General features: G+C 39.5%; 1 protein-coding gene across 10 annotated transcripts in view; it reads right to left on the reverse strand.

The window, feature by feature from the left end:
* The window catches only part of nf1a (neurofibromin 1a), a 334372-nt gene that overhangs the window by 267125 nt on the left and 39660 nt on the right, over positions 1–27587 (reverse strand). For all 10 annotated transcript variants that reach the window (XM_043718253.1, XM_043718251.1, XM_043718246.1 and 7 more), the window contains exons 2-6: positions 21048–21191; positions 19575–19658; positions 14786–14976; positions 6290–6396; positions 4388–4455 (exon numbers count right to left, since the gene is read on the reverse strand). In XM_043718253.1, coding sequence (XP_043574188.1) covers positions 4388–4455; positions 6290–6396; positions 14786–14976; positions 19575–19658; positions 21048–21191 — 594 coding nt within the window. The remainder of the gene's footprint in view (positions 1–4387; positions 4456–6289; positions 6397–14785; positions 14977–19574; positions 19659–21047; positions 21192–27587) is intronic.

Here is a 27587-nt window from a genome sequence, read left to right on the forward strand (position 1 = left end):
AAGCTTCATTATGACCCTGTTCAAAAGGGCTACAACACACTGCTGCACTCCCAGCCTACAAAGGGAAGAACACCTCTATAGCTTTCGCCAAGAATAGATATCCCTGCAACTTCATCCGCAGATGCTTAACATACAAACAATGTGACGAGGACATGCCATGGCCTAACTCACTAGCCACACTACCTTACATAAGCAACGTCTCGGAACTGACAGTCAGACTTATCGAACCACTGAATGGATAAATCAACAATCACGTTTAGATAACAACTCACGACAAAAAGAGACCCTATACCTATCATGTGCAAGACTAATGTAATTTGCAAGATTCCATACAAAGACAGCACAAAACACTATATAGGACAAACAGACAGACAACTAGCAATCCACAGCCATGAACTCTAACTAGCCACTAAACACCATGACCAGGTGTCCCTCGTAGCCATACATACAGACAAAAGAGACCACAAATGCTGAAGAATGTGCGTGTGCAAATGCACATGTGAACAGAATACATGGCCTCGGGCCCAAGGAGAAGGAGAGAGGAAGAGAGAGAAAAAAATAAGAAAGAAAGTGAGAGAAAAAAAAGGAAGAAAGACTGGGAGAGAGGTAGACAAAGAAATTACTAATAAGCTAAGAGAGACAGGGTGCTGACAAGTGTAAATGTGTGAGCTATATGCTGGAAAGAACACAAAGGCAGGACGTATGGGTTTTATGAGATGTTCACTAATTAAAATTATTAAACTCAATGTAGACCCCTGAAGGTTGTTGGGCAGTGGTTTTCAACTGGTGTGTCAAGGTACCAAGGTGAGTGGTAGTGGGGACCTGTGGTGTAAAATTCCAAGCAGTGGAATGTGGTGAAACGGTTAAAAATTATGTCCCAATACATGTGTGAATCTAACCGGAATGGAGGTGTTGCTTAGTCCCGTGTGAATCTTATTACACACCTCCCCGTGTGAATCTTCTTATCTGTATGTAACCAGAATGGAATGTGTTTTTTAGCCTTGCTCTGCTGTTCACATGAATGTTTATATCTGGAAAAGAGTATATCAGCTGGAAAAGTCTCCAGTTCGGTGAGTCTGCTCCGGGGTTACGTTTAACCGCCGAGCGTGGGTTGTTGGCAACCGCTCTACGAGAACTGACGGCTCCCAGTTCCGGTAACATGTAGAGTGAGTATAAGCCAGACCCGTTGTGGCGACGCTGCGGGGAATAAAATGCCCATATTCTAGCAGACTCGCCTCTTGGTCGTTTGTTCTGTGTCAGACTACTCTCCTACGAACCTGACCTTGAGAATTTTTTAAAACAGGACCTCAGCATTTAATTTGTGAATGACGCTTTTCCTCATTGTATGGGGACAAAGGTATGGTCCACTTCACAACATCTGATTGGCGAACAGTGCTATCACTCAATGTACAGGACCAGTGAGTCTGGTACTTTGGCCTGTGCTGGGCTGAGCCAGTCAGATCATGTGCAGCTGCAACTGTGGGTGTCACAACAGTGAGGAGCTGTGATCATGGTGAGTGCAGGAACTGCAGCATGCAGAGTGGCCCATTATTGGAACTGAGTACAGGGAAAGACAGGTTCGGCATACTGCCTCACCCAAGCCCTGCCCAGTGGAAGGCACTTGCTTCTACTAGCAACCAGGTTCTCTCTCCAGGACTGGGCCACATGTCAACCTTGGCAAGATGAGTGAGATTGATAATGGCTAGATGGATGGTTGGCAGGGAGGAGCCTCAATCACCCAATGCCTCCATTCCTGCTACAACATTATAAATGCAACTAAATGTGACTTGATGAGCAGTTTATTCAGCTGAAAAAGGTGGGTGTGCATGGAATTGTTTATCTCATTGAAGCAGGCCTTGATGCTAAGACGTTTGGGAGTCAATGCTGAGAAGTACCTCCAGCTTGCATTGAGCCGTGCCAAAGCACTCAGCAGGCCTCGGGAAATGAAACGCAGCCTGGGTGACCGCTTTGCAGAGCACTCGGGTTCTGTTTGTAAAAATGACCAGGAGCTTCCAGTCAGCTGTTAGTTCAACCTGCATGCTAAAATTTCTCTGAGTGTACAGGAGACAACATTATGAGCAATTAATTCAGTAGACTAGATTGAATGAAGTGTAATTAAATCACTACTTTGCCCAGAAGGTTTGTCTGGCGCACTGGATAGTATGGTGGAAAGAGGTTAACAGACATCTTCTGCAATTGCATGAGGTGGCTGAGAGATGCTGAGAGTTGAGGACCAGGGGTCCCAGACGGAACCGTGCCTTTGGAATGCCGACAAGGGAGGGGCGGGGAATGTGTGCCTAATGGTGACAATCCACTACAGGCATCAGAAATGATGGCTTATGATCCTTTGGATGTGGAGGCTGGGGGGGTGGATAGTGAGGATGGGAGACCACACTGCTCTGTGGAAGAGATGAGGGCAATGGGTAGGACATGGCTGAAGCCCCTGTCAACTACAGTGACACAGAATCCTTGGCTGAGGAAAAAAGGTCATGTATCTTTTGTCAGGGTTAAGCAATCACACAATCAATGGATCATAATTAAGTCTGCAGTTCTGCCACATCCAGTTGTGAACTGTGAACAATTCAGCAACAGTAAGCTGCAGCTCCTCAAACGTTCCTATTCCCAATGATGGGGGAGCCTAACATAACAGTCCAAAAGACAAAGCTGAACTAATTGCATCCACCTTCAATCAGAAGTGTCAAGTTGATGATCCATCTTGGCCACCTCCTTTAGTCCCAGCATCACAAGTGCCAGCCTTAAACAATTGGATTAACTCTTCACGGTATCAAGAAACAGTTGAAGACACTGGATATGACAAAGATTACAGATCCTCACAACATTCCTGCAACTGTACTAACGTTTTGTGCTCCAGAACTAGCTGTGCCCCAAGCCAAGCTATTATAGTACATCAACATTACTGACATCTACCCAGCAATGGGCACATCGCCCAGGTATGCACTCAAAGCAGGACAAAACCAACCCTACCAATTAATGCTGAATCAATCAATCAATCAATCAGCCTCTTCTTAATCATTAAGAAAGCTGAAGTCTTTGACAGTGCTATCAAGCAGCACATGTTCAATAATGATAAGTTCACTACAGCTCAGTTTGGGTTTCATCAAGGCTGTTCAGCTCCTTGAATAAAAACCAAGAGGACTGCACATGCTGGAAATCAAACAAAAACAAAAGTTCCTCAAAAAGCTATGCAGGCCTGGCAGCATCTGTGGAGAGAAATAAGAGTTAGCATTGCAGGTCTAGTGACCCTTCCTCAGCCCCTTCTCATTACAGCCTTGATCCAAGCATGGACAAACGGTCTGATCTGAAGTAATTAGGAAGCCCAATAAACAATGGCTGAGCCAGCAAAGCGCAAATATGAACAAATTTTGAAGAGAACAAAATTATACATTTGATCAATGCAACCTGAAAATGAAATGGGGCTTGTGAAGACAGGAACACCAAAGTTTGTTCAATAAATATTTTTCATGTATCATTTGTCTAAAGTATTGTCAAATTTTCCATTACAAAGAATCAGTGATCTATCAAACAAGCTGCTAGCACTTGCTGGAAGCACAAATAGCTGCAGATATCCCAAAGAAACCAGATAAATCACTTCACTGTCTGATATCACAGTAGTCAAAGGGTAGGTGGAGTCTGTGTCAGGTAATGTGTTCCACATTCAATATAACCCTGTTATTGGGCAGTAGTGTCTGAGCAATTTCAATCAAAGGTGATTTACCATTTCCTCTGGTAAATGGAATTATTCACATTTAATTTCTCCAAGGACCAAGATATATTTTAAACTTTATTTTTTGCTTCTTCCAGGAGATTACAAGGCTCTTGGTGGGTTATGAACACTACGGATTGAAATGCTCGGTTTGATCATGACTGTGAGGTCAGCTTCAAATGAAACAGATGGCCTGTTCATTTATTTTGCATGTTCATTTATTTTGCATGTTCATTTGTACCAACCCCATGCCAACCAATGAAAACAGGTGAACTTGCTTATAATGCTTACAGGATCAAATTCGCATGCAAACTACAATAGTCCAGATCTAGTAATCTCAAAAATTTTAAATTTTTTTCCCTATCATCTAATATTGTCTTGCACGAAGAACAGCAACACTAGATTTCAAATCAAGTTGAATTTAAGCAATTCAAACTTGAAAAACAAGTATTTTATTTGAGTTGAAAGTATTTCTGAATGTCTTAGTGACTGGGCGCAAACTTCACAAGGTTTAAACTAAATTTATCATAACACAATTCAGTGAAAGATGCATGGATTCAGGAGTAAACAAATGCCGTGCTGCCCACTGAACAACCAATCAGCATATCTCTGCATCCAAACTGACCAAAGATGAAAGTATTAAAATGACAAAGTTTCACTTACCTTTTCAAGACTGCTTATGACTGCTAATTGAGCTGCCTTTTTCAGTGATTTGAATTTAAATACCGTCTCTGCATGAAAAAAAGGCTTCATTAGTTTTTTTCCTGTCCTTGGGCCATTTGTAACTAATGCCAGAAAAAAAATGATGTTACAGATAGCTGGGAAACAGAATGAACAGTAAAATCATGCACTAGTTCTGATTAAGTCTAAGGACTACATGTGCGTCCTATATTCAGAGTTCTAAATTATTAAACAGTATTTGATTTTGAATGTTTCCCTCTCCCAGCATTCTGTCTCCTTTGCTCCTGTTTTAACCAAAAGTATGGTATCTTACTTATGTTCTCAGTCACGTCTTTTTAAGGATTATCATCTTCAGGGAAGCACCTAAATTGATTCATTTACCAACTGGTGCACAAAGTTGTCCTTCCTTAGCATCTCAAATAATAGTGAGTTTTGGGTTATAAAAAGCAGGCCATAGCACTAGTGCTTCATCTGGAGGCTCACTAATGATGTTACCTAGTATGATGACGAAATGTCTCAAACTGAACCTTCCAACTCAGCGAACAAACCCACATCCAGAGTCTCAAATAATGTCAGAGCAAGAACAACTCAAAATTGATATGAACTTCCAACCTTTGAAACAATACCATCTGCACCATCACACTACTGCAATGCCATCTTTCATTTATTTGAAAAAGACAGTGTAAAACACTGATGACTGACATATAAGAACAGAACTTAGACACAGCACACGTACTCAGACCCAATATTACCTATAGATCAAGCTGATAACAAATTCAACTTATATTTCCGTGTTACACAGCTCAACCACAATTCTAAACTTCGGTTCCTTGTTTCTGTCCTTAACAGATCTGTTCACTGCCTAATCAAGTAAGTTTTCTGAAATTGAGCTAAGTAGACTCTTTAAAATTACTTCAAGTGGTTTATGAGCACTGATACATGAACACATCTGTTATATTTTTTAAGCAAGCAAGCATAAAAATCACTTGATCATTGATATTCATATTTCTGTGTGGACCCTAAATTTGTGTATTGAAGAAAATCATTTCAAGGGGGAGGGTGCTAGTTGTTATATTACTATATTCAAAACTTAAGCATTCTTGCACAAAACAAAAGCTGTCTCCCCACTAAAATAGACCCATACAAATCATCCTATTAACATGACCTTTCATTCCCCTTTTTTTCTACATTCATATCATTATGTCTGCAAAATTAAATTAATTATGATGTTGATAATTAGTAAATTGCTAAGCAGCACAAACTTGTCTCACTATTGTCACTCGAGAAAGCGAATATGATTTCATCTGCATGCTGAGAATAGACAAGTGGGACAGCAATGACAACGTTCTGATTCCTAACTTACAACCAGTGACAATCTTCTTTCATGTGTAAAGGACTGCCTTCATCATTCCAGAAATCAAAATCCAAACACTTGCAAAAAAAACCTCACCTATCTCTCCACCTTACACAAAGTGAGTTTTCCAAGTCCTCTCTGACACACATATCTTAGTTCTCACCTAGTTTTTGTAACTCATCACGTTCTATTAATATCAACTTAAAGTTTTCACATCCTCATGAATTTGGGTCACATTCTCCAATGAGACATGGAGTGGGCACTCAGCAAAATCCTTGCCACCATCTTTCAGTCATTGTACTTAAAGGGTTGTGGAATAATCATCTAAATTTTTCTACATCTGATTCTGCCTTCAAAATATCACGCATTTGCTCATGTCTTTGCTTCCTCTCCCACTCATGTTAACTGAATATCAATAATGGAAATTTGGATTCATTTTCACAATTTGAAGTCATTGAAGAGTAAAGAGAATAGTTCTGCTTCACACCAAAAAGTTAATAAAAACTTACAGACACCCAAATCTACCTTACCTTGCAACAATCGCTTGAGTCTTGCACAATCCACATTGATGTGCTGTATCAACTCAATGTCGTTGACATCTGTACTGTCTTCTGAACACATAGCCAATTCTTGCAACCTACAAGTGAATGGTAATTTGTTATTGAGTCAATGAGCTGAAAGAAGTTGTGAATGATTAAGAAGCTAAATCAGCAAACTTATTTGCTCAAACATAGGAACCATACACCAAGTCAGAAACTCATCCAACATCTCTTGGAGATTGACAATAGCCCCATAATCAACTTAACAGAATGTTTTGGAAACCTTACCTTATCAGTAGCATCCCTAGTTTTGGGCCAGAAAGCCCAAGGTCAAGTCTCAACTGCTCCAGAGGAGTATCATGGCATGAAAGTTGCCATCCAGGTAAATAGTGTGGTGAGGAAGGCATATGGCGTACTGGCTTTTATTGGTAGAGGAATTGAGTTCCGGAGTCCTGAGGTCATGATGCAGTTGTATAAGACTCTGGTGCGGCCGCATCTGGAATATTGTGTGCAGTTTTGGTCGCCATACTATAGGAAGGATGTGGAGGCACTGGAACGGGTGCAGAGGAGGTTTACCAGGATGTTGCCTGGTATGGAAGGAAGATCGTATGAGGAAAGACTGAGACACTTGGGGCTGTTTTCATTAGAGAAAAGAAGGTTTAGGGGTGACTTGATTGAGGTGTACAAGATGATTAGGGGGTTAGATAGGGTTGACAGTGTGAACCTTTTCCCGCGTATGGAGTCGGGTATTACAAGGGGGCATAGCTTTAAATTAAGGGGGGGTAGATATAGGACTGAAGTTAGGGGTAGGTTCTTCACTCAGCGAGTCGTAAGTTCATGGAATGCCCTGCCAGTAGCAGTGGTGGACTCTCCCTCTTTATGGGCATTTAAGCGGGCATTGGATAGGTATATGGAGGATAGTGGGTTAGTATAGGTTAGGTGGGCTTGGATCGGCGCAACATCGAGGGCCAAAGGGCCTGTACTGCGCTGTATTCTTCTATGTTCTATGTTCTATGTCTGAACAGTTTTATTAAAGTAACCTACAGCTTATGTAATGGGATTCTTGAGGTGCAATCATAGTGCCTCGACTTCTCAACCAGAAAGCCCAGGTTCAATTCCCACTGGCTGCAGAAGTGTGTAGCAGCATCTCTGAATAGGCTGAATTAAAATATTTTAGCAGGTTTTGGAATTGGGGCTATTTCAGGTTTCTTCATGATTTTGTCTCTAACAAACTTATAAACATGGTCCACTGACAGAATGAACAAAATTAACTGACTGCAAGTATTTATTTTATTCATAGGGTAACAGATATTTGGGGAAAATGTGAAACCTGATAAAAACAAGTTGACTGTGTAGATTATTAAATTCTCATTCAAGTACAATAGCTCAAATCTAGCAACCCCTCAAGGTTGAGGATTTCACATTAACCAAATGTAGGCATCTAGAGTTTTCTGTCACCAACATGGTCAACACGATCACAAGATATCAAATCAATTAAACCAAAGACTTGCCATCGTGAAAAGTGAAGTCATAAAATGATATCGAAAGGAAACAGACCTTTGGGTCCAACTCATCCATGCCAACCAGACATCCCAATCTAGTCTCATTTGCCAGCATTTGCCCATATCTCTCTCAACCCTTCCTGCTCACATACCCATCAAATGTCTTTTAAATGTTTCTAATCATACCCACCTCCATCACTTCCTTTGGCAGCTCATTCCATACACGTACCACCCTCTGCATGGAAACAGTTAGCCCTCAGGTCACTTTTAAAATGCTCCCCATCTCACCTTAAACGTATGCCCTCTACTTTTGGATACTCCTACCATAGGAAAAAGACACTGGCTATTCGCCCCATCCATGCCCTTCGTGATTTTATAAACCTCTATAAAAAGTCACACCTCAGCTTCCGATATCTCCAAGGTCTTGGTCTATTCAGCCTCTCCCTATAGCTCAATGTGCCACCCCCTCCCCAAAAGCTCTGGCACACCTTTGTAAATCTTTTCTGCACCTTCAAGTTGAACACTCTTCCCATAGAAGGGCAACCAGAATGGTACACAGTATTCTAGAAGTGGTCTCACCAACATCCTGAACAGCTGCAACATGACATCTCAATTTCGATACTCAACATTTTGACTAATGAAGGCAAGCATACCAAATTCTTCACCACCCTCTCTACCTGTGAGGATGTGCATAGGGTATGTGCAGGTAGGGAAAAAGAGTTAAGTTTTGGAGTTTTGGGAAACAAGAGATTCAGCTGAGCATGACTCAGATCAGATAAGAACTTACAGTTAACAATGGGGTGCTGGAGGCAAGGGTAATGGGTTAACAAGGTGGAAATCTAGATTCATTATATAGAGCCATTTAGCAATATTGGAAGCATTCAGTATGTGAAGTCAGTTAAAAAGGGGAAAAGTATTCACTATGTGAAGCCAGTTATTCACTGTGCAACAGCAAATGGCTTAATCTTTACTATTGATGCTTGCTGATTATCACAGTCACCCAATCAATGTATATGTTGCCTTACATGGATGCTCCTCCCTGTAAAATGACTATCTTATTCATTAGGAAATTGCTGTTTGAGAGAAGACCGAGCACTCGTGTCTGCGCACATGAGTGATCATTCTCTCTCCCTCCATGGCCCAGAATAAAGATGGAGGAGGTAAAGTCATATCGTGTCTCTGAGCGTTTTGCTTCAACTGAGGGGGGAAATGGGATAACAACATTGGCGCAGTTGACAGGATCCAAACGAATACTTATGACCATACGGTGTCAGCGGCTGCCCAGAACATCAGTGTCTCGAGGTGGATGAGCCCACAAAGGTAAGATTTTAAATCTTGGTCCCTCTAGATACTCCTGTGTGTCGGAAACGGTCCCCTCATTCAATCGCACTCTATTCGAACGGTAGTTAGTTGAGTTGAGAGACACAGTTTCGCAAGCATGTTGACAAACAGAGGTTAGAGTCCTCTGCACTATATTAAGGGGGTGTGTAATTGAGGTCACCCAATCAATATGTATGTCGCCTTATCTAGATACTTCTCTCTGCACATGACCATATAACTCAAAGAAACTGCTGTGCGAGAGAAGACCATGAACTCATGTGCCTGTGCACACAGGCGATTGTTCTCTGTCCCTCCAGGGCCCGGAATAAAGACGAAGGAGCTAAAACTATACTGTGTCTCTGAGCATTTTGCCTTGACTGAGGAAGGAACAGGACGAGATGCAGAATGCTGAAATTCTGTAGTGGTCTTTCCCTTATCCGCATTCACATGTTTTTAAGGTTTTGCAGTCACTGAATTGTGCTCCTCTCTGTAGCACTCGAAGATGAATCATGCCACTGTGAAACAGACCATGTGTGTTCTTTGATCTCACTTCACCTGACGAAGGCATTTGTTGAAAGGTTTATAGTTTCAAATAAACCTGGTGTTGTGAGATTTCTGACTTTTTCTATCAGATGTTAAGCTGCTAATCACAGCTGGGAAGAAACTAGAACTAAAGTAAGATATCTCAAAAAGATCCAAAGCAATACCAATTGAATCAGCTCCAATTATTTTGGCTGGTTTTTAAAAAGTCTCCCATATTATTTTGCAGTTTTCTTAGTTGCCTTTCAGTTGCAGGTCAGAAATCATAACTGTACTAAGATTCAAACAAGGAAAATCAAGTCAACAAAGACCCAAAATTCTCACCAGAAGTGTCCTGCCCACCACCCTACCTACATGAACAAAGCAGTGATTGTGGACTGCAGTATGTAGAGAATTAAGCAGAAGTTCAAATAGCCACAATGGTGAAGAACAAAATGTGTATTAAGAATGCACAGCAAAAGTGATGTTGCACCCATAAAGCAACCTGCAACAAATGCATATTTTGAGAACTAAAGCGGAAGAACGACAAAGAATCATTTTAATCATGTCAAGAATCTCAAATGGGACTTCACCCACAAACTGATTCCAAGGAAATGAATGCAAGCAATTGAGTTCATCAATGTGAAAAATAAACTTCTACTGCACACAGCAGAAATTCAATGCATCAATTTCACTTATCACATGCACAGATCGAGAAGAGAGCATCCTTTTGACATTCCATAGAGGTGACAAAGCAGAATGGGAGATAGAAAGAAATATGCCAAAATGAAAAACCTTCGTTACAACAGAAAATGGCGTTAAAGAGAATTCATACACCACATTTCAACTACGAAAAGAACCACTAACCACAAGCACTCATACCATTTTGCAAAGGTAAAGTCTTCGTAAACCAGCAGCACCATATCCTACCTTCGCAAAGACGACAACATTTATTAAAACAAACAAGCTTTATAGATGTGAACTGCATGAAACATGATACAAGGATTGTACTCAAAATGCAATCTCATCCACTTGTGAGAATGTACTCAGACATTCCAAGCATCCCACACCTGCTGTAACAAGGCTTAAAATATGTCAAACAGGAAGATGGGAGGTTAAGAGGTCAATGTTTCTGCCAGGAGCCTGACCAAACTTGGAGATTTGCATTGTGGAAAGATGCAGGATTGACCCAATACATTCCTCAGCTCTGAAATTAAGCAAACTTGACCAGAATTTCAAAACAAAACTCAGGGGACTGTTTAAATGACTGCCAAATGGAGCAGAAATCGTTTTCAGGATAGCTTGCCCAATAATTAAAATGCAACTTTGACTCAAAGACAGTAAGAGATAGATAAAGAAATTTATTTTTCAAAGTCTATGTTTTACTGCTGGTGTTCATTCCTCTGGAGGTGAAACACCACACAAGATTCAGGTGATTCTCTCAAAATTGTGCTTCCAAGGCTCATTGCAGCAGTGTAGACAGTAAACGCAAACCAGAGGCTTGCTGATTTGTTGACTATCCATGATCACTAACAGTACAAACTCATTGCTCATTTTACAGCAAACCGAACCTAACACTCAATTCTTGTTATTCATTATCTGCCTATGCCATTGAAACAATACCACTGACAAGAAAGCATCTACACCAAGCCATTGCAATTCAACACTTTCACTAAGTAATAACAGGGGGAATTGGTTATGCCGTACTTTTAGGTCCACAAAGCTGCATATTCAATAAAGGTTCAGTAATGAGAAAAAAATACACTATCCCATGAGTGATGCCAATAAGATAACTTCTGAGCATAAATCATAAATCAGTCTCATGAGGGCGATAGTTATGATTTCACTGCTTCCCTAACTATTCGCAAACACTTGCATTCAGTTTCAATTGACAAAGGATACACCTGAAGAAACAAATTGAAACTGCGTGGGCATTAAAAATTTCAAATTTCTTTGAATGTTATGCCTCCACTAGGAGATAGCAAAATTAAACTATTAAAATGATTTTTAAATATTTAATAATCAGCATTACATAAAGAATCAAAGTAACAAAAAATAAGCATTATATTATAAATAATAGTTGAAAATCACCAAAATGATGGAAGATCCTTGGTAAGGCCACACCCTACGTTATAAATTCTACAGATTCACAACCCTTTGAGAGAAGTAATTCCTCATGAGTATTAAATCTGCTTCCCAGGTCCGAAAACTGTGACCTCTTGTTCTAGACTGTTCCACATGAAGAAACATAGTCTCTATCTAATTTGTCAATCCCCTTTAGCATCATTTTATATACCTCAATTCCTCTCATTCTTCTAAACTGCAGAGTATAGACCCCAACTGCTCACTCTCTCAAGACAAATCCCTCTTTCTGGAATCAATCTAGTGAACTGCCTCCAAATCAATTTCATCCTTCCAAGTAAGTAGGACAAAATTATATGCAATACTCCAGGTGTGGTCTCACTAATGCTTTAATACAGGTGCAGCAACACTCCTCTACTTTAATACTCTATTGATTTAGCAATAAGTAAAATTTAATTTGACTTCATTATTTGCTGTACCTGCATACAGTTTTTTCTGCGATTCATGCATGAGTACACCCAGATCTCTCTGCACTGAAGCACTCTGAAGTTGCTTATCATTTAGATAATAAGTAACCTTTCTGACCTACTGTCCAAAATGAATAACCTCATGTTTATCCACATTAAACTTAATGTGCCAAATTTTGGCCAATTCACCAAACCTACCTACATCCATTGATAAATTGCTTAATTTTTAAATTGCAACATATTCTCCCACCAACTGTAGTGTTATCTGCAAATCTGGCTATTGTACCTGTTATCCCTACACCCAAGTAATTGGTTTAAATTGCAACCAGTTGGGGTCCAGCAACCAAATTGCGTGGCACCCCACTAGTTACGTGTTGACAACCAGGAAAAGACACATTTATCCAGATTCCCTGCACTCTTTTCATTAGCCAATCCTCGATCCAAGCTACTAAATTACCCTAACTTCATGTGATCTTTCCTTGTGTATTAACCTTTGTGCAGCATTTTACCATACACCTTTTGGAAGTCCAGTTATACTATCTTCGTAGGATCTCCATTATCCACATTGCTTTTTGCATCTGCAAAGAAATCTAGCAAATTAGTCAAACATGATTTACCCATCGCAACCATCCTGACCGTGAAGGATTGCATGTTAACTTTCCAAATGTCCTGGTATTACTTTCTTAATAATGGATTCTAAATTTCCCAACAACTTCTATTAAAGTGATTGGTCTATAGTTTCCTCATTTCAACTTCCCTCTCTTTTTGAATAAAGGCACTGGATTAGTGTTTTTCCAATCCACTACAACCTTTCCAACATCCAGGGAAATTTTGGACTTGTATAACTAATGGGTCCACTACCTCTCCTGCCAATTCTATTAAGACCTGAGGACATAGGCTATCAGACTGTGGGACATGTCTGCCTTCAATCCCAATAGTTTGTTCAATTCAATGGCATGGCATTCCATGGTTCTCCAGCTTCAAAAAATGTTCTGAATTTTAACTGCTACTGACTTCAATTTGATAAATATTTTTGCGACAGTTAAAAATAAACATACTACAAGTCAGATTTCCCATCTGGCACCGAACATGAACATCAAGGAGGTAAATATTAAGATGATCACAGTGGCCAAAACAATCAAATTTGGCAACAATTTCATGACATAAAGACAATAATAAAATCATTCACACAACAGAAATTTTAACCCAAGACTTTTGGTTTTTCTTAAGTCATGGACAACAATAGCAAAGTTTTGGACATTAAAGTGAACCACTAAGAGAGAAGTCATCCTTGGGCCAGAGCATGCATATTGAGCTATGTTTTCACATGATTTGGAGATACCGGTGTTGGACCGGGGTGTACAAAGTTAAAAATCACACAACACTAAGTTATAGTCCAACAGGTTTATTTGGAAGCACTACCTTTTGGAGTGCCACTCCATCAGGTTGTTGACGTGCTGGAGCGCCGCTCCGAAAGCTTGTGCTTCCAATTAAACCTGTTGGACTATAACCTGATGTTGTGTGATTTTTAAACTATGTTTTCACAATAATTCTACAGCAATTACTTGTTTTCTGGTACTTTATTAAACAAACTTTGCAACACCTTTGACTAAGAAAATGTGCTGCCCTCTGAACCACAGCTGACACTTGTCTACCATTCATAATACAAAAATCATACAGCGCAAAACAAATATTTCATGTCTCAAGTACTGCTGCATATCTTTTCACCTGATTTGGTAAATCCTGTTTCTTTATCTACATTAAACACAGAATCAAATAACTCAATACAAAGAATCCCAATAAATTTTACAACGCACTAAACTAGAGACGAGCTAAATTCTTGCAGCCCTGTCACTCCACTAAAGATCAACTAACCAGTAAAAATCTAGGATTTTTACAATTCTTTAATGGGATATTGATGTTACTGGCCAGCATTTGTTGTTCATCTGAGCATTAAAGCACCCATAAATGGCTTACTTGGCAACTTCGACACAGCAGTTAACTGCTGTGGGTCTGGAGTCATGTGTAGGCGAAAGTGAATTGGATGCACTTTTAATGACAATCACAGATTGTTTCATGATCATTACTGAAAATAGCTTTCAATTCCAATTTTATTAATTGAATTTAAATTCCACCAACTGCCACAGTGAGATCTGAACCTAATTCCCAGATTATTAGCCTAAGCACCTAGATTTCTAGCCCAATACCATGACCACTACCCAATGTCTCCTCTTGATCAATCCATTTTGGTGACTTTTTAATTCCATCATTCCACATACAAAGTGCAACATTTCTCAACTCAACTACCAGAGAAGTTACTCTTTATTATTAAAAGGAGCAATTTTTAACTCTCATCAACATGGCTTCATGTTTACACACAGCAACAGTCAATCACAGAACTAACGGAAGATGCAGAGCCATTTCTGACAGAGGTTAGGTAAGATTCCCAGGTTTAAGCTAAGGCAACCACAGCACCAATAAAGATCACCAAGTGAGTTCAGTCAATATAAAAATAAGTTTGTTCATCAGAAATTAACTGCATACGTCATACTTATACAGTAATTATTAGAACCTGAACCTAAGTAGATCACACTGACCTAGTGGAGACTCGACTGAAGACAGCATTGAAATTATTGCAGCTCAAGGAGAAGAGAACTCCAGAAGCAGAATTGCGGAGCTGTGCTACAAGCTGGTTTCCTTCACGGGACATGTGGATGAATTGACAAATTTCCGGGAGTAGCTGTTTTACAAGCATTGTCTCATCAAGCCGCATCGTATCCTTAGGTTGCTATAAACCAATGGGAGATCAACAGTTAAAAGCCAATGAATATCACAAATGTACATGTTGTGAATCTGTTCATAGTAATTAGGAACAATAGTGTGTTCTTGGGAGTGAGACATGAAGCCAGCTAAATTGTATTATTAAACAAACAGCCCAATACTAGAAAGGTGCCGAGAGATTTAATACCAATTAACACATCTCTGGGGCAGGTGGGACTTGAACCCAAACCTTCTGACCTAGAGGTAGAGACACCAACCAGTACATCAGAAGACCCTATGGCTCAAATAAATGCTGCCTTTGTGAGCTAATCAATCCAAATAATTTTCAGTTTATTAGCATTTAAGAGCTCAGGTTTTAATATGTTTGTTTCATTTCCTCTTGCTTTCACCCATTAAACTAAAACCGTGATACAACATACTGCAAAACAAATTCTAAAATTAAATCCATTATACACTGACAAGTTTTGGAACAGGAATACAAACAATTGATAAACGCTTTCACCTTCCTTGACAGCACCAATTTCTAATTAACCAAAAATTTAGCTAGATGTATGGCAAAGCCAAATGAAACTTGACACTTTGCCAAGAAAGAAAGGGCCACAATATTTTTCTTGTTGGGTCTTGGTACTGCACTGACACGGCACTCCTAATCCTTTTCCGTTTAAAAATCTTAATGATATAAAATTGCAATGTGTTTTGTGCAGTCAAGTAGGATCAGAATAGGAGTATGCATCTTCATGTGTTCAAATTTGGTTTTGCTGATCATATGTCCAGTTACAAAGGAAGTGAAACACTTTAATAACAAAAAGCCTTCAAGACACACAATAGTTCTCCAATGTCAAAATTCTCATGCTCAGAATCTCTGAATAACCTTACTCCTCACCTCTTATTACCACCTCTAACCTTAAAACACTGACCCAAACGTACTCCACTGCTTTTCGGTACCCAATCCAGTACACCACCAGAAGCATCAGTGCCGATATCCTACTCTGAAGTCAACTACTTCAAATTTAGTTCCCTTTAATATTTTACTACTTTAAAAGGGTACTTACATAAATGCAACATATTGTGCAGAGTTGCAAGGGCAAAAGATTTTCAGCACCCAAGAGTCAAATAAAACGACTACTTATTTTGTTTGTATTCTATGGCTCTTGGAGAACATCTAAGACATTATGACACCCAAACAAAAGTTAGTGAGCTAACTGAAAAAAAATTACTTTGTTCTCTTTTTACATTGGACAGCAGTAGGCCATTCAGCCAGATCATTGATGATCTGTGGCTTAACTCCATATACCTGACACTGGCCCATATCCCTTCGTACCTCTGCTCAACAAAAAATTACTTATTTCAGATTCAAAATTAACAAATGATCCAGTGTCCACTGCCATTTGTGACAGAGCTCCAAACAGCTACCACCATGTGTAGAACTACTTCCTAACTGCTTCCTGAAAAGGTTTGCACTAACTCTCAGACTATATCTCAGAGTTCTAAAATCCCAAATTAGGTGTAGTTTATCTTTATCTACCTTGTCTTTTCCTGTTAATATCTTGAAGTCTTCAATCAGACAACCCCTTAATCATCTAAATTCTATAGAAATCAGACCTAATTTGTCTACTCTTTCCTCATAATTTAATCCCTGAAGTCCAGCTATCATGCTTGTAAACCGACGTTGTACTCCCTCAAAGACAAATAGATCCTTTTTCAGGAGTGATACCTAATTAACTGATCACAGTACTCCAAGTGGAGTCTAACAAAGTTTTATGTAACTGCAGCCCAAATTCTGCATCCTAGTACTCTAGTCCCCTAGATATGAAAGCCAGTATTCCATTAGCTTTCTTGATTATTTTCTGCACCAGCTCATGAAATTTTAAAGATCTGTGCATCTGAAACCTCAAGTCTCTTTGGACATTCATTCTGTTTAACTTTATACCACCTATAAAGAATCCCAATTGATCGTTTTTCAGTCCAAAACAGATAACCTCACACTTGCTTACATTGAACGCCATCTGCCAGAGTTTTGTCTTATCACTTAGCATAAAATTATGCAGGGATAATGATAGGCTATCAATTACACAGTTTACAATGTTGCCTAAAATCAGGCATGGACAACATTTAAGTCATTATGCTAGTGCTACCACATATTATAGACAAAGACAGTTCAGCAGAGCAGTATGATATCAATTCGCCCTCGGTAATTGATCATGTGGCAAATGCCAATTTTCATCTGTGTCATTTATTTAGATTGGGCCCCAAAGGATTTACTGACATCTTTCTTGGGGAAAAAAATGGGCAAAATATATTTATCCTTAAAATTGATATTCAACTTCACTCTAAAACTAAGTGAAAGTCTGCACCTTTTATGAGGTATTTGGAGATTGTTAGCCAGTTCAGTTAAAAACTCTTTCAAAGCATCCATGTCATCCAATCAACCTCAGAACAAGTGAAAAAAACCAAAGAACTGGAAATCAGAATCAAAAACAGAAATTTCTGGAAAAACTCAGCACGTCTGGCAGCACCTGTGGAGAGAAAGCAGACTTCACACTCAAGGTCAAGTGACCCTTCTTCAGAACAGATAATAGCTAGGAAAAGATTGGTATATATACTGAAGATGGTGTTTTGGGGAAGCGGGGAGGAAAATATAAATAAATAATAGGTGGACTGGAGCCCAGAGAGCAACAGTTGGGCAGACAAAGCAATGGGTAAAAGTCAGCCTTGGGGTATCCTTCCTCGACATCTGCTTCCAGGATAAGCTCGCCACCAATATCCACTACAAAACTACTAACTCCCACACAGTCACCAGGACTGTACATCCTCAAACCCTGCTTCCTGGAAAGACTCCATCCATTATCCCAGTTTCTCCATCTCCATCACAATTGTTCTTATGATGCCAACTATGACATCGGGGCCTCCAAATGTCCACCTTCAATCAATCAATGATTCCCCACCAACATGGATTAAAAGGGCCCTCAGCTACGTCTGACCTATGTCCTACACTTCAGCACTCAACCCTTCTCTTCCCTCCCCCAACAGCTTCAGGGTCCACCACACTCCCACTTATCATCCCATCAGCATCCACATCCAAAGGATTATTACCCATCATTTCCACCATCTCCAAGAGGATGCCACCACCAGTCACACATTCCCCTCCCTGATCAGCCTTCCGCAGGGACCATTCGCTCCAAGTCACCTTGTTTACTCATCCTCACTCCCAAAATCTTCCCAATCTCCACTTTCCGCTGCAACTGCAACAAGTGCAATACCTTCCCATTTACTTACTCACTCCTCACTATCCAAGGACCCAGATACACGTTCCAGATGACTTGCACTTCACGCAAGTTTGTCTACTATAAATGGTACTCATAATGTGGTCTGCTCTACTTTGGGGAGATGAAATGCTGACTGGGCAACTGCTTTGTGGAACACCAACATGACCCTGAGTTTACGGTTGCTTGCCACTTTAACACACCACTAGTGTTCTCTGGCCAACATCTATCGCAGGCTTGCTGCACTCCTCCAGCGAGAAGAACAGAATCTCATTTTCCACTTGGGAACCCAGCAGCCTTCACGGCTTACTATTGAGTTCAATAATTTTATAACCTGAGCACTTTCTTTCATATCCTTACCCCAACTCCCCCACATGAGCTGCGACCTCAACTCACCCTTTGTTGGGTACTAACTGACCCCCATCAGCAGCTCGATTCTCTCAGGCTGACCTTAATCCATTCCTTTGTTGGCCAAACTGTTTTGTTCCCTCTCTAGTCTCCATTTGCACCTATTGTTATTCCTTCATCCTGCTCCAACCAGATCTTCAGCATATGTACCAACCTTTTCTTAACTACAATCAGTTCTAAAGAATCATTATAGGATCCAAAATATGAACTCTGTTTTCTCTGCATCAATGCTGCCAAGCCTGCTGAATTTTTTCAGCAATGTCAGAACAACAGAAATGCATTTAAGCAAAAACAAAATGCTCCTTCTTCGTGTACTAAGCTAATAAGGAGTAAAATTAAGCTGGCCTTTTCCAAAAAAGAAACTGCAGGCATTGTGAGGAGACAATTAGATTAAAAATGGCTTCATAATATTTGCAAGGAAACACAATACAAAACATTGAATGTGCAAATGTGTCCTATAAGAGGCAAATCAAAAATTGGAAACCTAAATTAAACTTCATTAATGCTGTTACTTTAATCATCCTCTTGCTTATCCAAGTACTCTATGCTTAAATTTGACTACAGCAGCAGACAGACAGAGGCAACCTGACCCCCACAGAACTCTCAATGCTAGTCATCAGCTGTCTCATTATAAATGCACAGGGTAGACTCACTTGTCCTGGCCAGTATTTATTCTCTCCAATTAGCTAGAGTTTCCTTGGATCATCCAAATAGGACTCTGAAATAATTTTCTCTCTTGTCTATCATCTGCCAACATTATAAAAGCTAATATATCAAACAAAAGACCATCATGATGACCACATTTTCCAAACCTTAATTGACTTTGTAATGAAGTATCACTGCAATTCACAACTTGTAAAGAAGTCTATCCATAAAATAAAGTATTGCCTTGTTTTAGATATCCATAATCAAATGTAGAGTACTTGTTACTTACTCCAGCAAGACACTTCTCCAATGTATCCAATATGATTAGTTGAGAAAGGTACAGGTTCCTCTCAGCTTCTGCTCCAAATATTCGCTAAGTGAACAAAGCACAATATTAAAAACTTCCCTACACAGTATCGTATAAGATCAAGAAGTGGTCCCATAAGGATTCTGAAAAACAGCCAAATCAGAAATGTTTTTGCTCATCTATGAACCAGCATGGTTTCCCAATTGCTTAAATGCTTTTTGTACATTGCAAGGAACGTTCGATGCTTATCAAGATTATTACTGAGCCACCACAAACAGTAGCAGTTACTAATGGCAATTCTTCACTATTACAAAGCATTCTTCATTGTGTTGACAAGAAAGTATAAAAATATCTTGGTACAGTGTCTGCTCCATTAAGAAAAATCAACTGATGGAAATAATTGTTTTTCACATCATGGACAAATGATTTTTAACAATCACGCAGAGAACAACATTACAAGATCATTGGTTTGAACAAATCAAACTGAATGAATGATTTCAATGAATTATGGACAATGTTTGCAAAGGCTTCATAACTGTTTATACTAGAAGTGATGAGATTATGGGCCAAGAAGCTGAGGGGGAGAAAAATAAATCACCAAATGAGGTTTGGAATCTAAACCACCTTGAAATAAATATATTCATTACATGAAAGCACAGCAGCTTTCATTGCCTCACTGTTGAACAAGTCAATAATCTTTGTACCCTGTGCACCATAATAGCTGAAGCTGAACAGATAATGGAAGGAACTGATTAAATTATTCTATTAGTCTGTAGGAACCCAACAACAGACTTCAATTGTAAAAACTAAAGAACACAAGGAAGTAATTATGGCATAATTTTCCCAAGAGCTGAAAGGGACCAAGTTACACTGTGAAAATGCCCACCGGCAAGCTGCAATGTAGGTTTCAAGAGTTTACACTCTACTATCAGTTATCATGATTAGCTTTTCCCTAATGGCAAGCTGCCAATTTGAGCCATGGCCTCTCTCTGCCTCAGCCTCATCAAGCTGCCAAATGTAGGAGTGAGCAAAGGTGATATTTCGGCATCCCTATTAAGTTTATTTTTCTTAGAGGGAGTAAAGAGGACAGTGAAAATAAGATTCAATGCTTTAATCTATTGTCTCAATTCTTCAACAGGGAAAAATGGTTCCGTTTCTCAAAGTCCCGCTAACCATAACCTGTCTTTTAAAATGTGTGCTATAGTCCCACAAAAATCAGAGTTCCTCAAATATTTTATGTAATACCTATGGTCAACACCCTCAGTTCAAAATGTCAACTGGCACAATGGCCAAACTAAAATCAAAACATCAGAGTATCATAAAGTCAAACAATTGCTAATCACTGACAATATCCCATGTCAATCATTCAATCTCTTACAAAAGTAAAAATAAAACCTCATTTTGGGAGTGGGGTGTGGTAACCACAAGTTAATTACACAACAAATCAAAACTTACCATATTATTTACATTTTTCAAGATAGCAGTGAGACCACTGATGACCAAGGAAAACTTGTATTTGGAAATATTGATGAGACATTCCTTGTTGTGTTCAGTGCTAACTTTGGAGTGTGTACTCTGCTGCCCACCTTTAATTGGAAGCTGAAGAAATAAAATGGCAAATATAAACATCATTTCGTTGTAGATGCCCAGCTAGTAGAATGGATTTAAAAGCTTTGCATGCACTTGGATCAAGGATATAATTCTTCAACATACAGATTAAAGGATAGATAATTACATGATCAAGCAGTTTTAACAACGTTAATATTTCCCAAATAAAAAGTCAGATCTCGTGATTTTCTGGATATTCAGCACTTGATGGCACATTCCAAAAACATGCTGACATCACCAGTACCAGAGGTGTACACTTTATTAAAATTTCACGACAGCAGAGGACAGATTTATCAGGCTCACCCAAAAGCTCAACAAACTCATGCCTACGTTTTTAATTAAAGGTCACATTTTCCTGAGAAATTGGCTCATCTCAGGGTTGCATAATGTGGGCCAGAAGATCAGTCAGGCTTCTAAGGATCCCTGCTCATCTCCAGTTTTGAAGTGCTCAGTTCTTTGGATCAAAGTCTGAGTTGTGCTTAGCGACAAACACAAAGGTGGCCATGGCACCTTCCTAGACTTTTATCAAACTCATCCTGCATGATGATGAGGTCACCAAAGACAAACTCAATGGCCGCCAATGACAAACAAAATTGTTGGAGTAACTACTGAGCTTTTCTGGCCTAGTCTATTTACCAAGGATTTGATAAATCTAATATTGCCTAATCTGAACACCAATGTTGGTGCAGCACCTGTTTCCACTACTGCCCCTGCTGCTGAAGAGGAAAGATACAGGAGGAGTCGGAGTTGGACAAAAACATTGGTTTCAGGTTTTTTGATTAAATATAACATGCAAGTTATAATTTTTTTTAAAAATTGATCATACAAAAACATGTAGACTTTAAGTGACATCTGCCTTGAACGCCATGAAATAGCAATCTCATTAACAGGTTTTCACAACTATGCATTTGGAATGAAATGAAGATTCATCAGGTCTAAATATCTCATCATTAAGAGGCCAAATTGGCCTTTGCTTTCATTGGTTCACAATCTGTCCATTTTACACATGGTCACTGCTACTTACGAGCCAAAACTAAGTATGTCAGACATCGCCACACAGACAAGCATATTGGGTTCGCAGATTTGTAATGTGAAGCACATGGAGGCAGCTACTCAGCTCCAAATAAGGATTACCACCAACTATAAAACAATCAGTTAGGGCTCTTGTGATGCAGTAGTTGTATTTCTATGTCAACTCCTACATATTCCAGAGGTGTGTCATAACACATCTGAACAAGTCAATTACAATAAAATCTCAACCTACTATCCAGTGATTTAGGATGCTGAAGCAAAAGAAAAATTAATTATGGGGAACATGTTTTTCCATCAGTACATTTTCTATCCCTCACTGCAGAGATCTCAACCTTCCCTTTGAAGGCACCTCAAATTTAGCGTACACTTAGGTGTTCAATGGCACATCTATTGAGGGGCAAGGCTATACTTCAGAAAGATGGTAGAGGGGCAAAAACACAGTGAAAATAACGTATTAAAATACTTGCACCTGTATACTCATCTTCTCCCCACCTCGGTCAAAAAGACATAGCAACTTTTCAACAGGTGGCTGAAGAACCCTTAATGTCATCTGACCAAAAGGTTTTAGTTTTCTTGTTTATGGGCACTAATTAGTTATTTTCCTCAACTTGCATTTGTCAAACCTCCTCCAGTGTCCTGGGTGGGTTACTCTTCGGAGGGTCGGTGTGGACTTGTTGGACCAAATAGCCTGTTTCCATATTGTTGGGAATCTAATCTAATCCTTCCTATAATGCAGTGACCAGAACTTTACACAATACTCAAAGTGCGGCTACACCAGAATTTTGTACAGCTGCAGCATGACCTCTTGGCTCCAAAACTCAATCCCTCTACCAATAAAAGCTAACACACCGTATGCTTTCTTAACAACCCTCTCAACCTGGGTGGCAACTTTCAGGGATCTATGTATATGGACACAGATCTCTCATCTACACTATCAAGAATCTTACCATTAGCTCAGTACTCCGCGTTCCTGTTGCTCCTTCTAGTTGTCAAACCTTCTTATTTCATAATACATAACAATACAAGACAGATTGTCATATTTAGAAAACCTGCACAAGGCAGAGACAAATGGATTTACAATCTACACGAACAGTTAACCCATATGCACAATATATATAACCTTGACTTGATCACAGGCATACTTCCACTCCAATGCCAAAAACCCAACACCCACAAACGGAGCAGCATCAGGTCATTTAAATGAACCACAACACACTGTAGCACCTAGAAGCTGAGGACAAACACGTATACAACGTATTCAAGAACTGGTATCTGATAAGCACAGTCCGTCAATTCCTGCACAACAGACTGAAACAGGATGACACAATACACCCTGAGACTCTAGCCACCTTGCCATAAAAGACATCGCAGAGACGACAACCAGATTACTCCAGCCCCTTGGCATCATGGTAGCCCACAAACCTACCATCACACTGAGACAGGTCCTGATGAATTTACTGGACCCCATACCAACAACCAGCAGAACAAACGTCTTTTACAAAATACTTTGCAAGGACTGCAACAAACATCATACTGGACAAATGGACAGGAAACTAGCTAGCAGGATACACGAGCACCAAAAAACCACCGAAAGACATGACCAACTAACACTAGTATCCATACACATAAACAAAGAGGACACCAGTTTGACTGGGACAATACATCCATCCTGGCTCAGGCTAAACTAAGACATGCATGGGAATTCCTAGAGGCATGGCATTCAAACCAGAACTCCATAAACAAACATATCGATTTGGACCCCATTTACCAACCTCTCAGAAACAGTACAGGATATCATATCACCCACCACAACAAACATAGACAAACAACAAGCAGGACAGAACATCCACACTTCACTGGAGGCTCATTGATGATGTAACCGAGCATGGTGACGAAACATCTGAGAACAAAACTACCGGCTCAGCAAGCAAATTTACAACCTGACGGTATAATATTGTACAGGCCCCATATAGCCACATAGCCAATAAACAACTCTGAAGTCCATATAGTGTTGAAATATTAGGAATACAGCAAAGTTACGCACAAAATCTCTCAAAGGTGAGCAAGAAAATTGATTTTCATTGTGATTTTGACTAAGTAATACATTTTGGTTACAACATCACAACACAAAATAGCTTATCAACAATATCACCAAGAACCACATTGTAACTTAAGTTTTAAAACAAATGAATTCATCTAAGTTTTCTAATCTATTAATGCAGAAACACTTATAAAGCAATACATTAACATTTCCTTTTCAAAATCCTCGAATAAAATGCAGAATATTGAACTCATTTACCATCTACTCATTTGACAGCAGAGTATTGAAGCAAATCAAATGCAGCTCTGACCTCAATACAATAGATTCTATTCTGCATTGTGACTCTCTTCAGAGATATTTCCAGGTCAGATTTCAACAAGCTTTTCAAAGGAATAAAGGATACTCGTGCACATAGTATACAACTTGTTAAAACTGATGTTTAAAAAGTGCTGCGAACTAAACAATGAACACATTGTTTCACTTGCTTACAGTAAATTTCTTATAGGTTATAGCCCAACCATGCCACTTGTGTGGAGAAAGCCAGAAATAAATGTGTATAGTGCAAAGGATTGGACTACAGAAGACCATAAAATGAAACTAGCTTGGTAAGTTTCATTTCAAAATTGAAATGGAAAGGCAGATAAAGATTGGCCCTTTGATGAATTAATGCAATGACAGTCATGCCTAAAATGTAAAGGACTCACTACTGTAAAATGATTGAATCTTCTCCTTGAGAGGTGGCTATAAATTTATGGAGTTTTCTTCCAAGGCTGACTCCCAATATTTTCCTTGTTGAAGTAAAAGACCTTGTATTTTCTAATTTCTCCACACTCTCCACCTACATCTCTAGGATTACATACAGACAATCTGTATGTTAAGGTGGTAGAAATGTCATGCGGGAAATACATAAAAGAAGAGATAACGCAGAGGAAAAGGGCCTGTTATGCACATTTCCACTCCCCAGCGAAGACAAAGGCAGTGTCATTTACATGGAATTGACCAATCAGGTTAGAAGCCAGCTCATCCAACAGATCAGTGAATTTACCACAAAAATATTTGTATCGACAACATACGGATCAAAAGGTTCCAGATTTGATGCCGATCCACGCACTGTCTGCAAATTTGAATGAACTAAGTAGTTTCAGTATTTCTGGTTTAAGGAAGAAGGGGATAAAAAGTTAATTAACCCAATGGTGGTCCATCAGCAATATCTACATACATGGAGGGGATCTCATTGACACTGGCCGTAGAATTGCCTGTCTGTACTAGTTAAATAATGGTTGCTTGTGGACAAGCAGTTCCATGATTAACTTTCTGCCTTGGTACTTCTCTCTGTTGACCATATTTCTTGTCATCCACCTCTATTGTTGGTGAAAGTCTGTTCTTGAATTTGTGCTGAAAGTGGCTCTCACAGAGTACATGGTTCTACATTTAGTATGCCGATGGTTGCACAAAAGCAGCGTTTCAGGATATGGTGGTACTGTAGGTCCCACAAGATAAGGAGCAGTTTCTCAGAAAACAGAGTCCTGTCGCTAAAAGGTAACACAAACGATGAAATCCATTTAGCCCATTGATCCAAATCTGATTGAAGTTTGACAAGGATTTCATCCATTATGTTGCTCCCCAGGCCTCAGATTTATTGAGGAAATTGCTTTTTTTTTTAAAAAGAGTTTCTAGATGTGAGGAAGAACCTTCACCCAAAATGCCATCCCAGTTTTGAGTTATTTGACGATCATGGACTTTGTGGGCATTTTTTAAAACATGCTCTAAAGCTATTTGCAGAGGCATACAGGATACAGTCTGTTGCTCACGACGACAATCCACAAGCTCGTTGAAACCAATCTCTGCTGCATCTCAGTTAACACTTTATAATAACTATTCAATCCACATACTATTCACTTTCCATCTCAGCAGCCCATTTGGAGTGATGTACTTAGCAAGATCCTTGGGATCCAGAAATGGGAAACTAACAAGCTCCTTTTGACAAGCTGACCTTTCAAATGGTAGGGTGAAAATTATCTTCATGGAAGCGGTCTTTGCGAAGCTTGGTTCAGGCCCCTAAGCAACAAAACCTACTGGGATCTCAGGCCAAAACCTTTATGCATTTATGGATAGACTCAAATAATGCTGCAAATTTCCAAGGAAAGTCCTACTACAGACTAAATGGTAGACTAGTCACTGTAAACTTTGTAAATGAAGAGGCCATAACTTGGCTCCAAGGATCAACATTCACAAAAAAAAAGGCTTGTTTACAGAAAATAACCTGACAATACAGCATTCTGAAGCAGAGATTACTGAAGACAGTATTTGTTTACAGGTATCCCCATTTTTATTACGTTCACCGCTATGCCACTGCTGTGCAGGCATACCATAGTAAGACTATGAACTATGAGCACAATATGTAGGACAGTTCTCATGATTATCAGCCAGAGAATTGAAATGTAAGCCATAATCTTTATCTTTTAGAAAGTGCACAATACAAGAACAATCATTGCAAAGTGTCTCTCAAGTCCAAGCAAAGTGCACCAAAGTCCTTCTTGTGACCCTAAGTTCACTGCTTCATATCACAAAAATCCCAGGTTAGCATGGTGACACATCACTCACATGCCGCGTGTTAACGTTCTCAATGATGGAATAATTGCTCAAGTGGTTAGACCATGTGAGGTGGGGCGGAAAATGTGTCAATGTGTAATCTGGCAAGTAGGCAAATAGCATGATATATCTAAGTGACACGATGTAGGTAAGACAGAGCAGCAAAGATCCTTACAGAACTTTAATGCCAACAGTACAATAGCAGAATAAGATTCCATTACTGAAGCCAGTTGTGGCTGACAGTGGAACCGAGTGAGTGTAGACGAATCAACCTTGAATGAAGCAAGAATGTATGGTCAACTATATCAAAGGCTGCCAAAGAGTTCAAGTAGGAATGCAAGACTAATAAACCTCAGTTACAATGTAATTCATGACTTTAATAAAGTCATGCAGTGTTGCGTGCAGTGTAGAAATATGATAGAATTAAAACTTGAGCTTTTAAGAGACATGGGCACAGATCAAGGACTACAGAAATAATAGCTTGATTAGAGATTGTGTTTTCCTCGAATTCCAGGAGCAGCAATTACTGTTTTATATGCTGTTTCAGTGTTTCGGAACTTTGGAGAAAGAAACGTGAAAACAACGGCTCTTTTAAAGGACAAAGGCAGCACACGGTGAGGTCAGTGCAGGAGCGAGAGAGAGAAAGAGAAAGAGAAAGAGAGAAAGAGAAAGAGAAAGAGAAAGAGAAAGAGAAAGAGAAAGAGAAAGAGAAAGAGAAAGAG

The sequence above is a fragment of the Chiloscyllium plagiosum genome, chromosome 28, assembly GCF_004010195.1.
Source record: "Chiloscyllium plagiosum isolate BGI_BamShark_2017 chromosome 28, ASM401019v2, whole genome shotgun sequence".
NCBI lineage: Eukaryota > Metazoa > Chordata > Chondrichthyes > Orectolobiformes > Hemiscylliidae > Chiloscyllium > Chiloscyllium plagiosum.